The following is an 18,490-nucleotide window of genomic DNA, read 5'->3' as shown; positions in this document are numbered from 1 at the left end:
CAAGTGTGCAAGGTCACATTATGATAAAGACTCAAGCAAGGTTTCATGAATTTACATTAAATACATTTTGAGTTAGGCACATAATTAGGTGTAAATTTGCATTTTTTTACTATTTCAGGGGCCATACCTTTAAAAATTGGGGGGAGAAGCCAGCAAATAAATAAGAGGTGTGCAAGTTCATATCATGATAAAGACTCATGTAAGTTTTCATCCATTTAATCAAATACTTTTTCAGCTAGACGTGTCACAAGGTGAAAATGTGCATTTTTGACTATTTCAGGGGCCATAACTCTAAAAATAGGGAGAGGAGCCAGACGAAAAATAGGAGGTGCACAAGTTCATATCATGATAAAGACTCACGCAAGGTTTCATCAATTTATATCAAATACTTTTTGAGCTAGACGGACGCACAGACGCACAGGCAAGAGCAAATCTATATGCCCCCCACCACTCATGGGGGGGCACAAAAATACTGTACATACTTGCACTTTGGTATTGGTGTCCCAGTGAGCCAAAACATTTTGCTTTTCCTTTTCGCGGGGTTTGCAGTCACACCGACACAACTTAGATTATAAAGACACTTTTCCAACTGTGAGGGTGGAAGAAGACCCTAGGTTCCATCAAGGCAAAGTTTTAAGCAAATGCAGGCATCTGGGTAGAACCAATGACCTTTAGAAGGCCTGCTAAATTGCTTCTACACCTGTGGAATTCCTCACCTTGAGCGGGGTCTCAAACCCAAACCAGTGAGGAGCACGGATTTTAAATTAGCAACCTTAACCAACCAGTCTCTGTGGCCTCTTCAGATAAAACGTTTAATAGGTTCCTCTTTAATATAGCAATAATTCAAAGTCATACCTGTACTAAAAGGTATAAGTGTAAAGGCTTACCCTCAATTTTACAAGATACACCATCACTCTCCAGTGTGTAGTTACTGCGACAGGAACAGCTGTAGTTGCCAGGGGTGTTTTCACAAATATGTTCACACTGACTGGTTCCCAGCACACATTCATTGTTGTCTGTTAAGGACAAAATAAAATCAGGATGTTAAGCTTTAGCCTGCTGGTAGCAAGTGATTTTGCCTCTGCGACCAGTGCAGACCAGATACGCAGGCTGATCATGGTCTGCACTGTTCACTAATTAGTCAGTAAATTTTCAGTGAACACCCTTTGAATAATAAGTGGTACTGCCCAACTGAATGATGGACCAGTTCATTTTTGAAATTTAGTATGGTAAAAGTGAATACTTGATAAACATGGGTTTTCATACGGACCTGCTATTAGATCTGAGGTTAGTTTTATTGTTCAGATGCCACAGGCAAGGGGCCAGTATCATGATAGATCAAAGGTCTGCCAATGGATCATTAGGGAAACAAGTATATTTACAACTTTATTAATTTACATACTCTGTGTAAAAAAAATACAGCTCTCTGCATACTATGGCTATTGAAACATTCGAAATCTTAAATGGTCTTGCCCCTGTGGTTCTCTCTGATTTAGTTGTAAAAAGAAATTCTTCCATTAACTTTAGATATTCTAATATTTTACAGGTACCTAGAGTTAACTCTACAACTTATGGTAAGCACTCCTAAGATATGCTGCTCCTGTGTTGTGGAACTCTCTCCCAGATGATTTTAGATCATGTGCTAATTTTAGCCAGTTTAAAACCCTTATTCAGTCATGGAATGGCACAGTATGTAAATGTACCTCCTGCTCTAGGGGGGTTTCATAACACAGACACAGCATAAAGTCAAGTGCATGCTTGGGTGGCTAAATGTATTCTCAAGCTTAAGATTGCTTTTGTTCCTTTTATTTTTGTCTTTTAGTTCTGCCGCTTTATATACATTTTTTTCAAGCACTGAGTTTCATTTTGCCTTTGTAGTCTGCTTACTGCTATTGTGTCTATTGTAGATGTGTGTAGTGTGATTTTTGTCTTCCTAAATTTGCTGTAGCTAAATGTTTGTTTTGTATGTAATTGAGACCTACTTGTGTTTGTTTCTCAAATGTTGTATTTCTGCTTTAGTTCATGTTGTATTCATTTTGTGTTTATTGTAATTACATCCCTTTGATAGAACCAAAATAACAGGTCTGTGTACCTATTAACTTTAATGTGAAGTACCTTGTTGCTTGCAACCCTGCCTGTCTATTGGAAAATCTAATGATAGAGCTTATATGTCATGTCTGTATGTAAATTCTTAATTAAACAAAGTTAATTTTTAACCATAATACAAATCTATATTCCTATGTTATTCAATCATGTTCATTTTAATGATTATTAATTTACCCTATGAAAAAGATGCTAATCAGGTCACTTTCAAATCTGACTTGAGTGATATTCTGATTTTTTAAGATATTTCTTAACTATGGCACCTTTGTCCCATATTTTTGGTCAACTTGTAACTAATTTCACCTTTTTTAAGCAGTTTTAAACAAAATTTGGTAGGAACAGCATGTTTCTCATAGATTTTATGTTGTAAATTATCCTTCTTACTTGTAGCTTATTTACTTTTGTTAACATACACTTGTTATATAGTCTGTTAAAAAAGCTCTTCAGAGCTTATGTTATTTGTAAATGTCTTGCCGACTCAAAATAAATCTTATCTTATCTTAGCTTTCTTAATGGTAAAATGGATGGCCACTTCAAGTAGCATTATTCTGATTACATTATCAAGATATACCTTGGCATGTCCCTGGGATCCTGCTATAGCCTGTATAACATGAGCACATGTAAGATCCTTCAGTATTTGTGCATATCTGATCACATGGTGAGTCCTGTAAACACTCATCCACATCTGAAATTATAGTACAAGGTATCAAATCCCTCTAAAACTGTAGAAGGAGGCACTAGGTGATTGTAACCTGCCGTGATTTGATAGGTATTTAATTTATTTGAATTTCATAACTTATATAGTCATCAAATAACCCACAACTTTCGATTTATAAAACACCCATTGCATTTATAGCCAAATTACACAATACAAAGTTGAAGACATGGCATACAAATCCTAAAATCATATCATACCAATGCATTTTCCACCAACTTTTGTGTATCCTGCAGCACACTGGCAGTCGTAACCAATACCAAGTCGTTGATGTTCTTCTGGTTTGTAGTCAGTACAAAGAGCATTACCAGCACAAGGTTTAGTTTCACAATCATCTATATCAACATCACAGTTATCACCTGAAATGACAGCTAGTGTATGTCGTATTGTAGAAATTTAGAGTACAACATTTTGTCCAATACACATGAAGTGAGGCACATTTTGTCAAAATGTACTATACTAGCTACTATTGTGAAGAAAGGACATACTGTGGATTAATTTTCACTTTTTGGAACCAACTGTAAGACCAGTATATTCCAAGCCTGTAGGTTGAAGTGATATGCAAATAAAATTAATGGCCTCTGACCATAAGCACTAAATGCTTAATTTGCAATACATTTGTAACTAATTTTCATGGGGGACTAATTTTTGTGGATTTTATGGTTTTGTCATTACACAAAATGAAGTCTAAAGAAGCTAACAATCTTTCCATTCATCTGATATTCAAATGTTGGAATCCACGAATCTGTAAACCTCATGAAATAGCCTTTTTGGCAAAAATCCTGAATTTAATGATTTTCATAGTACTTTTGGATGGGTGCTCTAGGATTGAGTAGGTTGTTAATTTGCATACCTTCCTCACTGAAGAGCTCAACTCCACTAACCCTGTTCCATGGCAAGGTTGACTCCAAGCTTGTAATGGTGGGGCAGAATGAGTAGGGCAAAAGCAGTTTTACTTATAACTGCCAGGGCCATGGCTGTGATGTGTCCAATACTTTACAGGTCACCACAGTCATATTTGCTTGACAGCCTGACCTACCAAAGTGCACCCATCAAAAAAAAATACTCAATGAGAAATGGCACAACAATCATACTATATTACCTTCCCATCCAATTCGGCAGCTACAAGTAGCTATTGGATTACCAAACACACAGTCCCCATTTCCGTTGCAACCGCTGCATATAGACACTTGTAGCCTCAACAGTGACGACGATACCAGACTATCCCGTGCATAAACACTATAATAAAAAGAAGGAATATCAATTTACAGAAAATGCTCTCCTACAAAAACTGCAAAAAGATGTTAACTGTTCTGTAAACGCTTTTATCTGTCTATGAATAAATTCACCAGCACATGATGCCAACAGCATGGTATATTAAAATACTTGCAAGATGGCTTGTTACCTCCCTTTGCATTAATCTTAAATTTTTTTTTATATTTCTTCAGATCTGTTCATTATAACTGATATACCAAACTATTATACAAGAAAGCAACAGTCTGCTAGAGGGGTCACTCTTACAGATTACTGGTGGTGACTATAAAAGAGCTAAAAAGCACACAATATGTTGTTTTTTGTTTGTTTTGGTTTTAACAAGTACTTCAGTTAAATAACCCCTGGCAGTTACATGAACCAGTGTTCCTGTAATCTGTCCCAGTGCATGTGACCTTGATATAGATGTTCAGACCCAATTTGTGCATGCCACACCTTATCAAGATTAATGTTTAAAGTCACTGCAAACCATCAAATCCTAATAGCTGGGTCATACAGTGCTTCAGACAGACGGACAGACTGACACTTGGTGCAGTTACTATATATCTCACAATGAAGGTGTAATAAAAGTATATAATACTAATCTAATTTTACCTTATATTGACTGGTTGTGTATTTTCAACAGTCCATGAATATGTAAATGTGAAATTATTTCCTGTCTCTGTTATTGCTTCCGGTCCATTAAAATACAGAGTAACATTTTCAAAGTCTTGGTCTTCTACTTTCACTTCTATCAAAACTGTATCCCCAACAATGACATTAATTTTGCTGTTTACAAATCTTACAGTAGGAGCAGAATTTTCTGAAAGACAAAAAAAAAATGTATCAATGTAGTATAAAAAGCATGTTAATTTTATACTACCATGACTATACATGCATTTTACAAACTGTATAGTGTCCTATTGTTATACAGGATGTATGCTTACTGCAGAATTCTGTCACATCTTAAAGAGACAGGTATACCTCCAGCTGTAAAGTTTTCAACAAGATAAAATTACTGAAATGTCTTAAATAGTAAATTAAATTTACAAGTTTGGCTATATTTCACAAAATAAATGATTTCATAGACAAATCAAATTGCTGTATCTGTGTAGAAGGACCTGATAAAACACAACAAACTTTAGCAGAAAGTAAAGAAAATGGAGAGAGATCAGCCATATTCTTAGAAGACCTCCCACAAATTTCATCAGCCCTGGACTGAAATCCTCAAGGCAAGTGGAAGCGAGGACAATCCATCACAACATTGGTCAAAACCCTGATGTAAAGCTAAGGCTGATTAATATGTCATGGGGTGAAGCCAAGAGAGCTGCACATAACAGTAATAGAAGCAAATCTGTTGTAAAGGTCCTATACTTGGTTTGGGCAAAGAGGATCAAGTTAGTATGTAAATAAATAAGTAAAGTTAACCTGTAATTTTGAATGAAGCCGAAAGCTACATATGCTTGCTGTTGAGACAAGCTTCTGTTTTACAACTCCAGTTAAACCTGTGTCAAAAGACCATGCTTGGGTAAGAGAAAATGTGGATGTTATTCAAAGGTTCTTGTTAGATATGGAGTCATACCATCATATGGTGACTTTTTTCAAGCTTATAATAGTAAAGTATATATTCCTGGCATTTTTTTAGACACGGGTAAGCTACTAGGTAAAATGAATGATCTTCCATAAACCAGATGGATGGCTTGCTAACATAAAACAAATTCTACAATCCAAATAAAAGTGCACCTTCATACATTATTTCAGGAACTTCATTTGGATAGAACCACTGACCTTCTGTAAACCAACTGGATAACTTCCACACATGAAAGAATTCTAACTGATATGCAGGGGTTTAAATCCGCAGCAGAGAAGCACTAGTGGTTCTAAGTTAGCCATCTCAGCAATTTGGCTTATGAGGCATCTATTCTATTATCAAAATAGATAAGTTAAAATTAAGCATACTGGCTTCCATGGAAACGACCTCTGCATCGTCTGTTGCCTTTTTTGTCTGGTTGGCAATCGCCTCATTTAGTGTTGCCAGGTAGTCAAAAACACAGGCAATGTTGTTTCCAGAGCCACACAGCTTTTCTGCATCAGTAAGCTGGGTACCATTATAGTCCTCAAGGAAAAGGGGTTGGAAATCTGGGAACTGGTAGTCTGCATGCTGGTACCCAACTCGATACTGGAACCGACTTGTTGCTGGTGTAGTTCTCCCTGCAAAAAGACCAAAGCTATACTGCTATTCTTGTAAACTGTTTGAAGAATATTATTATATTAATTCTGTCATTAAATCAACGAGGTGTAACAGTTTGTTTGAGGACCTTGAGAAGCCAGCTGATCATTCTGATAAAACGAGCATCCTAAACTGGGCCTAGACACTGAGGCCCGATACGATCAATGTCAACGCTCTTTCCATATCTGATATATGACAGTCTTCAGTATATAATCCTTGAAATGTAAACAGATATGATTATGATCCTCACTGATATAATCCAACACCAAAAACATGAAGGCAAAAACTTAACAAAGTGTCTGAAAATGATTCACCATGTTATTATTGAGCTAGTGCTGTCAACTTTTTGCAATTTTGACCAGAGCCATAACTTTCAAGAAAGGCTTATAAAAATTACTTCAAAATATAATAAAACGCAGAGCAATATACGCCCGAAGGTATGACCTTTGACCCCTAAGTGTGACCTTGACCTTGAAGCGAGCCATCTGAAACATGCACTCTGCATGTCGTCTCAATGTGGTGAACATTTGTGCCAAGTTTCCTTAAAATTCGTCAAGCAATTCAAGAGTTACATAGCGGACACGAAATTGCTAACCGACGGATGAACAGACAGATGGACAATGGCTTCATAATATAATACATCTCTTTGGGCTATAAAAAATAACTTACATGTTTCTGCATAAGCAAAAATCTCTCTTTCCGTTATGTTTGATGGTAGTATTGTTCCATTCTGAAAGCCAAAGTCATTGGTTGGATTGCCGTCATCATTTCCAAAGAGACCTGCACTAGTATGGTTTACACGAAAATGTTGTGGGATAGTTAGTGATGCATCTAATAACTCCAGAGATATATCCACATTAACTGTGATACCTGAAACAATGGTCATTATTTCATTAATAAACAACACCCAATACAGTATAGATCAGTGACTCTAGCTGTCATATTTAGGAGAAAGACTGTAGGTGTCACCTGGGTCTAATGTTATTGTTGCTGAACAAACCAATTTGAAATCGACCAGTAACGAGGCTGCTTCTGAGACCAGTCCAAAAAAATTCTTAAATACAATTTTTTTTTTCAATTTCATCAGACACGAAATATTGCTACTGCTTATCTTAATAAGCTAAAATGTTTACCCAGAGCTGACCCCAAACAAATGCATCTTGTCCAATTGTCAAGGTATCAATTAATTCAACACCTGGCTCAGGTCTAAACTAATTCATATGTAAGACATATGCTGGAATATCTTTATCTACTAAACACCGACTAGGCAGATAAATGACAAAATCCCAAACATTCCATCATCCTCATCCACCATCTCCTCACTCATTTCTATATCGATGGACATAATAAATATTCCCTTTTAACTGAAACATTACTATGATATGAATGAAGTTTATGTTTCTCTTTAAAGTTTACATGAACTTATATTATTTCGTAAACTGACAGTAGTGCGATTTAGATAAATATGTTCATAAATGAATATCATATAAGCTGACATTTTATGAGTATGATATTAATTGCAAGTAAATACCATTTTTCAATTGCATAACTACCATTTCTGAGATCTTTTCTAAATACCTGGTACTACGCAGACTTCATGTCACTAAATGTTTAGATATGAAAATAAATATAGCCTAAAACTTACTTAATTCTTTTTTACTTTCTATTTACCATTATCAATCAGTAGAGTACATATTGACTGTAACACTAAAATTTGAAAAATCTTACATAAATTGCGAGACATGTTCTTTAAGTTGTTTGAAATTTAGCATAATTTACTCAATCAATTTAAAGGATAATGTCTACCTATATCATACATGTGATCTCCCGCGCGGGAGGGTCAAAATCCCGATTTTTTCACCTTGCCTCCCGTCTCCCGACCAAAACCATATTTCTCCCGCTTTTCAAAAAAAAAACAAAAAAAAACAACAGTATTATGACTGGGTTGATAATTACCGAGGAGTGCCAAACATGTTTGCACAGTAAATCAAAGTGTCACCGACTGTTGTGTATTATACATGTTTGACACACATGTAGCTGGAGGAAAGAGTTGTTTTTCACAGGTGAATTATTAATTGTTTGTTTTGATAAGGGATTAGACAAGCAGGGCATTTTCCACCTGTCTCACGGGGCCGAATATCTGCCCATTCTCAATGCCAATTAAGCTCCATTTTTTACCAATTTGAAGCAAAAAACTCCCAGCTATAAGAAATAATTCCCAACTGAAATGTATTTTGATTATTCAAAGAAAAATTTTGCTCGGTAATAAAATCACATAAATAATTGTTGGAAAAACCAACCCATTACTATTTTTAGAACAGGAGTGTTATTTCCCCTTATGGAGTTACGCCATTTTCTTCCAATGTTTACCAAATTAATTTGCTACTAAATCGGACATATTTCATTGAAAATTGGATGAAAACACACACTCATTTATTTGATAACATCAATCTACATTATTTTGGTAAGGGTAAATACATGTTGATGCATTTCTGTTTTCTATTTTTCATGTCAAAATCATCAGTATTTTTATACGAAAGTGGGTGGGGTAAGGAATTTACATAATTTATGAGTTGTGTTCAGACCAATTTAGAACTTCGTTTTTTTTTTAAGTCCTCGAGTAGAATAATGTTAATGCACGTTCACCACCATTTCAGACCTAAATTGAGACTTATTTCTACAAATTTAATCTGTTAAGGAAGTTTAAAGTTAGAACAAGAGAGAGCTTCTGTAAGATAGCATGCTCGACTTTTCTCAGTGATTGACTCTGAATTAAAGCTTTGCCAGTAAAAGGGGCAATTAAAGCTTTGCCAGTAAAAGGGGCATAATAGTCAATAGCTTTGAATGTAACAGAGATATTAGACATTATATAAAACTTTAACAAAAAAAAAAAAATGAAGTTAAAGAGTGGCATAACTCTGTCAAAATTTTAATCAAGAGTTATGAGGATTGTTTCTTCTGGTGTAGACTTATATACATTATTTTATGGCCAAAAATGTTGTATTTTGTCTCAAAGTTATGTGTCCGCGCGCTTAATTTATGTCGATAAAAAACCTCCAGTTTTGAGACCCCAACTCCAGCTGAAAAATGGCAAACCTCCAGTTTTGGGATTCTGAACTTATCACATGTATGACCTATATACAAATCACACAGGGGTTTGTCTACTTCACCTGGGGGTGAGTGGGAGTGTCAGTGGATTTGTTCTACATTCTACAACGGCTTTTCTTAAAAGACGGGGAAATCTTACCATTTGAGAAGACAACATCCATACGTGTGTTGGAGATTTTGCGAATAATGACATCTTTATGAACAATTGTAGAAACATCTCCCAGGAAATCAAGAGTGTGGTCTACTGCCTCTGACCAGATGTAACTATACAGTATAAAGCCTGCAAGAAGAAAAAATCATTAAAAATAATATCATTTATATAATAATTTATTCAAATTTTATATTTAAAAGTGCCGTTTGGAAAACAAATCTGCTCCTAGTCTGTCAATATATTTGGAATCTACAATAATTGCTGTAGCTTATTAAGTTTTTAGATTAAATGTCACTTTGACCTTGACCTTTGACCTTCTTAACCCTAAATCTAACCATTACAGGCAGTTATCCTGTAAAGTTTGTGAGCTATAGGTAAAACAAAAAAACAACAGTTTCTCTGGACAAATACACCTGACCTCTTAGCACAGTAGAAAGATCTATGAATTGTAGGGACGATACTTCAAGTCCCAGGTGAGGCATAATATTGTTCTTTGTGACAATTTGATGGAATACATTGTGTCTGAATTCATTTGTCCAAGAAGTTGGCAGTTACTTGCATAGAACAGGTTAGTACTGGTGCAGAATCTTTAATTTCTGATGTCAACTAATTCATATATTCTTTTTGACAAAACCAGAATATTTTACGACCCCGTAATTTCAGTTTTATAATTAAATAAATACCACTGAAAAACATAATTACCATCTTTTGCAATATTTTCTTCCACATGAAAGTATCCACCATTTATTTTATCTTCTGCTGTGAAAGCCGTAAACACCGTCGCATTTATCATTTCATTTGTTCTCGTAGAGTTTACACGCTCAGTCCGACCTGTCAATCAAAGAATTTTGATTCTTCATGTCTAACCAAAATGCCACTAAACACATGTATACACTTACACCATTCATCACTTTTGAAGATTGTTTAGTGTTTGGACACTGACTAAATAATATTTAATATTTACATCTATAAAGTAATTTTGAATATTGATTAAATATTTTTATTTATTAGTAGTGAAGACAATGTGCTTTATACCTTGCATTACAAATACAACATCGCCACTGATACTGTTTGTTATCTGCAGCAATGTGTACTCCCCGTGTCCATTGAATGTAAACTCTAGACCATCCAGGGTTCTTATATGTGGATCTCCATACATGAAACCTGAAACATAACAGGACACCTTACTAGTGACATTCTGTTTCTTTTTTCCATGTAAAGTGTTTACTGTGTGTTTCATTGCAATTCGCCTGCTGTTTCATTCATTTATTCTGAAATAAAATTTCCGTTCTTTTTTTTCTCTCTGAATATCAATATGCACCACTGCTATTTTATGTGATTTTTAAGAACTCAAAAGGTGGTATTAGGAACTAATTTTTTTTTAAATATCTGAAGCAGCAAAGTCAATTGTGATATTTCAAGCCACTCTGGACCATAAAAATTAAATAAAATTCCAAGTATCATACCTGGGGTAGGAGCTTCGTAGGCAGTACAGTCATCTACAGGTCTTTTCTGCATGAACAGGTCACACAGATCAGTTCTCTCACAACACCATCTGTAATGAGAATAGGAATACTGTATGAGGCATATATTTCATCCTTGTGCACCTGTACAAATTACAGTAATTCTGAACTTTTTGATCATAGTATTTCTGCACTGTATAATTAAAACATTTATCAAATCCTAATTTTTTGAAGCATTTTTTTTTGTTGATACATCAAGAAAAATCAGCCAATGAAAACAGGGTTGTATGCTCAACATTTGCTAGACTTATTGAAACAATTAGACATCCTATAAGTTTTCTTTATGCAAGTCTATAAGAAAATCACAGTTTTGATAGGCTATTGTATTCAATTTTTGTAAGGATAGAATTTTTTTGTTGGGTTTAGAGTCGCATTGACTGTGGAAGTACAGCATTTTTTCAGTTCCTTTTTTAAAATTTTTATACTACAGCAAGTCACAGGTAACCAAACTCGGCCTATACAAACCTGTATGGTTCCAGGTCTTGATCCTGGTAGAGTACTGCAGCTCTAAGAGGATTGTACAAACTTAGGAAACCAGCTCCTGGTATAGTAGTCAACAAACTTGTGGTACCAGTTTCATAGCAACATAACTAGAAAATACAGACAGTACACAAGCTTATTATCTGATATCTAATTAATACTATTTGATTATTTAACACTGTTCTGTACAGTACTATGAGGTAATTTAATGGTGTTGAGTACAACACTGAATTCTATTGGACGAGTACACAGAAGTAATAATACGTATTTGGACGAGGCGAATGCCAGGTCCAAATATGGATTATATCTGCTGCACACGAGTCCAATTTTGAATTTTGGCTGCATTCCAGCCAGTGGTTGGTAAGAAATACTCCTGACTATGATGGCACTATAGTTTACTAATGTTGAATCATTAATTTACAATATATTATTTACAGGGCTTCGGAAATTTGCCGGTTTGTCGGTTTTGGACCGATTTTTGACTTTTCAGACCGATTTGTGAAGTGAAAAAACGAAAAAAATCGGTCCCGTAAAAATGGAGAAAAGTATAAATTTCGGTCTGATATCTCAATACACGATCACCTGCCAAGCAGGAAATTGTTGGTCGCACTCTCAGATAATCAATAAACGTGTCAAACGGTCTGATTGTCACTTTGATAATCGGTCCGTAATTAGCACGTGACGCAATCAGTGCTCGCGCGGCACATCCTTTAAATAATGTTTGCAGACAGCCGACTGCAATGTATTAAACATTTTTGACTGGTTTCAAAATGTTTCTGACTGGATCCAAATCATTTCGACGGGGATCCACTTCTTTTATCTAGAATCCGATGGATGGTTTATTACAAAAGGCTATGTTTGATCGCGGTAAAAAACAAAGGGTCACTGCATTTAATCAAAGAGTTATAATTGTGCATTATAGGTCTTTGATTTAATGAGACATCACACGGAAAACCGATAAAAATAATTTTATGATATACAAATTCAGTGAAAATCATCCGAACGGAACATGAAGACAATAATATTATGTGCATCTCCTCTTGGAAGTGAAGTTTCCTACGAAGTTTCAATGAATTCCAGCAAGTGGTTACTGAGGAATTATGCATATTCCTGACAAGAAATGGTACAAAAATGGGGCAATAACTCAGTGAAAAATCTCCCGACCAGAACATGCAGATAATACGCATCTCTTCTATGGAGTCAATGTTCCCTGGAAGTTTTGTTGAATTCTATAAACACAAAGATAATTTTCACATCTCGTCTTGATAGTAAAGCTTCCTATGAAGTTTTGCTACATTCCAACTAGTGGACAAGAATTGTACTATAGTATACTACTGCTGAATAATCAAAGGGCAATAACTCTGTGAAAAATCATTCAACCAGAACAAAAAGATAATATGTGCATCTCCCCTTGATAGTAAAGCTTCCTATGAAGTTTCGCTAAATTCCAACCAATGGTTGCTGAGAAATACTTGACAAGAATAATTATTGCGGTAAGGATGAACGGCGACTATATGTTTCCCCTTTGGGCAGCATAAAAATATATTAGAGAAGCCCTTTCATAATATGCTTACTTTCCCATAAAAATGAAAAACAAAACAGAAAGATAGGCCTAAGACTACATGACTGTAAAAATGTATTTTTCAAATCAGCTCGTGTGGATCAAGGATTTTCGGTGACTGAGAGGTGACTAATTTTGCAAAGAGGTCCTAGTGTATAACTTTTCAACAGCCTACAGTCTAGATCTGCCAATGCACAGTGACTTTTTCTGGTCAATGTCATATCAAGATGAAAATTTCAACATAAACTGGATATGGAAACACTGAACATGTCAAAAGTCTTAACCCATATCATGCTGGACACGACTGATTCTGCCTTTGCGGCCAGTGTAGATCATGATCAGCCTGCACATCTACACAGTCTGATCATGATCTGCACTGTTTGTCATTCAGTCAGTATCTTTTTGGTATGCACCCCTTTATTAATGGTACTGTTCAAATTGAAAGATGGACAAGTCCATTATAGAAATTTAGCAGGGTAAGGGTTAAGAAAACAATAACTTGGGTAAAAGGGTCACTGGCACATGACAGAGAATTAAACATTAAATCAAATTTAAGTTATCACCATGAACTGTTAATGGTGTAATAACTTACTCGACTTCCATAATTTTCCTTTGCTGGAAAACTTGTTGTATAGCACAAACCAGTGCCACCAGTCATTTTCTCAAATCTTTTATCAACCTCAGCACGACCCGAATCACACGGACATTTTGGCAAGGTCTCATCTATTTCGGCTACAAGACCATCTCGACCTGCCGTATTGGACTCACTGTAGCTCCATCCGTAACAACTGTCACGATAATTTTTGTGAGTTGATGGGCAAAAATCCAGTTTAAACAACCATCTGCCTCTTGGATCTAAAATGACATAGAATAATTACATCAGCAGTCAGCATTTAACTCTTAAGGTAGTTCTGCATGTTTTTATCAATTTTTTTCTATGATGTAAAATCTGATTAAAACAAGTTACCTAAAAACCTCATGTCCAACTTAGAAAACTAAACCAGTTAAATGAAAACTGTTTGTTAAACTGATCTGAAAAACTTGGACCACAAGCAAGTTTTCGTAAAGGGTGTCTATTATCAGGGAAAATAACAATTTTGATAAAAATTTCCAGTTCAGAAAAAATTCTACCATGTACATTTTAATGAAACTTTTCACAGAACTTTGTAAATTTACAAAAATTAAAATGTACAGATCTGTGTTCTTACTTTCGAAATATTTGTCTGTTATTAAGGAGATCTGCAAATTTCAAGTTAATTTTGTGACATTACTTGAACTTGGTCAATGTATTAACTTTTGTTATGATATTTCATCGTTAGAAAGACTTAAACTTTGCAGGTTTTATCAACCAGAATGCATCAAAATTTACTGGCGGTACCATTAATACTTGAGTATGCCAGATCTAGGCACAGGTCCCTGATATCTGGATAAACCCCTCATAATTTCTGGTTTTCCACAAGTACAAAACTACCTTACAACATTTTTTAAGTGCCAACAGTTGCTCCCAGATGTAAATCAAATATTCTTATAACAGAAAGTGAAAAAAGGTCTATCGTTCTTAACAAGACTGATATGGTCACACCACAAACTATTTAAGAACATTATTACAACCTTTAATATATACTAGCAAACATACGAAAGTTTTACCAAGTTTTTTTCTTAGTATAAAAAGGGGACATAATTTGTAAAACGTAACTTTATCAGAGTAATGGAACCTGGCTCTGTTATGTAATCTCATGTGAATTCAACGAATTGGCTTTCTGGTTAAGGGTAAGAAATGGAAAAGAAATAAATATGCATTAAATATTGGAAAAATATTGGGGAAAAAACTATCACTTAATAAGCATTCTTTGTCTACAAAGTGCGAAATACTTTTATGAAAATCCACATCAGTTTTGGTGCCAATATCTCATTCCTAAAGGAAGTTATCCAGCTGAAACAGTCATTATCATTATGCTCTGCAAAACATTATATACTGAAGGAAAAAAAATATCTTGTGAAAACTATTTTCGTATTTTAGTAAAAATGACACTGATTCATAATAAAAGAAAGTCTTTACATATGCAAGCTACCTAAGTAATAAGTTTTAGTCTACATGTCCTTTTCCTAACCAATGTTACTGAGTGTCAGTAAAAACCATTTTTTTTCTATTTAAAAGAACAATGACCTCGACCCAAGCTACATAAAATGCAACAAAACACTGGTCTCTATGCAATATTAACCTATGTACCAAATTTGGGCCATAAAATAACCTCTAGAGGCATTCTGGTTTAGTAACAATAAATCCTTCAGGTGACAACATACCAATATCTCCGCTTGCATTAACATTGGTATTTGTAAAAGCCTCGTCATATATACTTGTAGATCGGGAGAATGTGTTTCTGTAGTATCTCTCACTACACTGCCATGACATCGAAGCTGGTCTTCGCACACGCTTTGTGGTACTCCAGCTATTTGCTCCATAATTAAAAACGGCAAAGTTGCTCACCCCATCTGTCATCATAACTAGTTGAAAAGTCATCAGCTAAAATGAAAAAAAAAAAACATTAAAATTAGTTACCATACTTTTCAGAATTTTCTGCTCAGTCACTAAGACTTTGGACAATCAATCCAAAGTGTTAGGCTTTAGTTTTTCTGCGTATATATTCACCATTTAACCTGCCTATTCAAAACTCACCTTTCAATGGTGTGTGATGGTGTGTATGTGGGGATGGGGGCATCAAATGACATTTACTTTAACACTATATGTGTCCATACTGGACACGGTGTCCCAACTTCCTGTCACTGTACAGTCCGACATTTGCTATTTGTTGACAATGAAAGACAAAAACTTTCATATATAACCTTGGGCTAGGACTTGAATCTTAAGGAGATAGGAATATGAACACTATAAAACATCATCAGAAAACACACAATAAAAGAAACTGAAAGAGTAAAAACATACTTTTTTGGGGGGAGGGGGGACAGGGAGGGAGTGGGGAAATGGGGTAAACCTATAAAGTATCATGACTCCAGGTCAAATACTTCTTGAGATACATGTGACATAATTTTTTAGGCCTTTAAACAAGGGTCACAACTTCCCATACGTATAATATTTCTATATGATTTCATGACCCTAAAATACTTTTCAAAATACTTGACACAAACTTTTAGGACCTTTATACGTACTTCTGACTAAGCCAAGGGCCATAACTCTGGTCTGGCAGAGTGGAAGCTCAAACAAGACCACGGGTGCACAACTTAACATGCTGAATAAAAAGCCTCTGATGGTTTATGTCTCTAGCAGGGTTCAAATTTAGGCAAGCATACAAGCTAAATGCTAGTGGAATTTTAAAATAGCTAGTGGGTTTCAAATGTACTAGCTAATTTCAGCTAGTCAATAATATAACATTAGCAAATGTCTTCAGAGCTTTAAATAATAAAGTTTAATTGTTTTGAAGGTACACATTTTGCTCATGAAAGGAATGTTATCATTTATGTTTATGATATTTTATTGTTCAACAGAAATGGCACAAGTTATTTTAAGCTAATAGAATATATTTTTGTTTGTGACTGGCTACTAACAGAGATCAATCAGTAAGTTTTGGCTAGTAAAATATTAATAGTGTAATTAAATATTATTAACTTTAGCCGGTAGCTTTTCATTTTAGCTAGTGATTAAAAAGGGCACTAGCTAATTTCAGCTAGTACAAACTATTGTTAAATTTGACCCCTGTCTAGATCAAGCACTTTCTGAGATATGAAATTCAGATTGAATGACAGATGTATGACAAGAAAATCTAGTTAAGCCCCCAAAAATTTGTGGGGATTGGGTAGGGGGGAGGAGGACACAAAAAGATACTAAAAACATCGCCTGTGTTGAATGCAGAAAGCTGAAGTCAGATGTAGCAACAGGCAACTTGAAGTATGACTGACTCGCCCTTCAGCCATTAACATCTAAGCCACTTAACTCGAGCCACAGAGAGGTACCCAAAACTGACAGTCAACTAAAAACAGCAACAGTTGTCCAAATATAGCAACAGTCATCTAAAAATAGCAACAAACCTCTGTCGATGAAGCCTCATCTACATCTGTAGGGACCATTTTTTCCCAGGTGATAACTACAGCTTGCCGTAGATCAAACCCATCAAACTCTCTGCTCTCAACCTTAAACTTCTGTATCAATGTCAGGTTACTATTCCACCCACTGTTAGCTGGAGCATATTCATAGTATGTCTGATACCATACATTCGAAATCCCTGTTTTGAACTTCAGATCTGTCCAGAATGGGGCAATAATGTGTGGCCTTACGCCATTTGTATCGGCTGGATCAGTGGGAATGACAGGTGGTCTTGGAGGGGCAGAGCCCCATCTTGACCCTAGTATAACAAACCCATTGACAGATATCTGAAATTAAACAAGAAAATCAAACATGAATTTCATTTCTTTATAATTTTAGAAACTCATTACTGTTTCATAGTTCTGGCTACCATAATTTTACTGATATTGTTTTTGTTTTCTCATGGTCACATCCATTAAGTTATGGCATAACCCCATTTGATTACCTCACCAGTGCCAAACTGCAACAACTACACACTGATTCCAGTGAGAAACTAATTACATATTATGCAAAAGTAATAGGGGCCTAGCACATGGTTATTTTTGAAAATCAAGATCAACATTTTGTACATACACAAGTTTAATTGAATTATAAATAAAACGTTACCATTAGCAACAAAGTTCATGAAAAACATACCTTAAATTCACAAGAAAAGATAAAAGAATGTACTGTAGCCAGAAGTATCTTTTGAATTTTTTTTATCTCCCTTTATTATTTTTGTTCATTCCGTATAGAGAGGGGACTACATTATTCCTGTGCTAAAGAAAGAAAGGCTAACTAGTTTTCTCATGCAGCTCACCTGCTCTAAATCCTAAAAAATAGACCTGCACTTTTATTACGTCTGGAAGGAACAAAAACTTGCAAATGGCTTATTTGACATAAGGGCGGTAACTCATTCCAATCGACTACTCAGTTCGATGGTGAACATGTATTTAACTGAGGTAATTTCAACGTTGTAATGGACCTGCTAAGTATTTGAAAATATCTCTGTATGGAAAAAGTCTGCGATAGAAAAGCAATATCAAAATTTTACAAAAATGTTAAAGAAATATTTCATTAAATTGACATACGCGACAAACGACGTTGCGTTGCAAATGGAGTAATTTGAGCTAAGGGAGGACACCCATACAGTGCTTTAGGGTATGGGGATATTTCGATGTGCTCCATTTCAACGAAAATGTATTTAGTAGAATTTAGTTTTTTTCCTGTATTTCAGAAGGAAAATATCTATTCTTTTCAAAACATTCACCTTTTGATAAAAACAGTTTT

General features: G+C 35.2%; 1 protein-coding gene across 2 annotated transcripts in view; it reads right to left on the bottom strand.

The window, feature by feature from the left end:
- LOC123549396 (uncharacterized) overlaps positions 1-18,490 on the bottom strand; it is a 51,510-nt gene that overhangs the window by 26,255 nt on the left and 6,765 nt on the right. Inside the window, exons 1-16 of one of the 2 annotated variants that reach the window (XM_053524839.1) lie at positions 18,021-18,115; positions 17,167-17,508; positions 15,427-15,646; positions 13,715-13,977; positions 11,547-11,671; positions 11,025-11,113; positions 10,594-10,722; positions 10,261-10,389; positions 9,547-9,687; positions 6,969-7,169; positions 6,029-6,280; positions 4,685-4,892; positions 3,921-4,057; positions 3,019-3,177; positions 2,675-2,788; positions 888-1,016 (exon numbers count right to left, since the gene is read on the bottom strand). In XM_053524839.1, the coding sequence (XP_053380814.1) occupies positions 888-1,016; positions 2,675-2,788; positions 3,019-3,177; positions 3,921-4,057; positions 4,685-4,892; positions 6,029-6,280; positions 6,969-7,169; positions 9,547-9,687; positions 10,261-10,389; positions 10,594-10,722; positions 11,025-11,113; positions 11,547-11,671; positions 13,715-13,977; positions 15,427-15,646; positions 17,167-17,205 (2,335 nt within the window). In that variant the 5' untranslated portion in view covers positions 17,206-17,508; positions 18,021-18,115. Of the gene's footprint in view, positions 1-887; positions 1,017-2,674; positions 2,789-3,018; positions 3,178-3,920; positions 4,058-4,684; positions 4,893-6,028; positions 6,281-6,968; positions 7,170-9,546; positions 9,688-10,260; positions 10,390-10,593; positions 10,723-11,024; positions 11,114-11,546; positions 11,672-13,714; positions 13,978-15,426; positions 15,647-17,166; positions 17,509-18,020; positions 18,116-18,490 lie in introns of those variants that run through there. The other variant, XM_045337444.2, reaches the window with a different exon arrangement.

Source organism: Mercenaria mercenaria, chromosome 15 (assembly GCF_021730395.1).
Source record: "Mercenaria mercenaria strain notata chromosome 15, MADL_Memer_1, whole genome shotgun sequence".
NCBI classification, from domain to species: domain Eukaryota; kingdom Metazoa; phylum Mollusca; class Bivalvia; order Venerida; family Veneridae; genus Mercenaria; species Mercenaria mercenaria.
The sequence above is the reverse complement of the archived record's forward strand: the minus strand, read 5'-3'. Positions and strand labels throughout refer to the sequence as shown.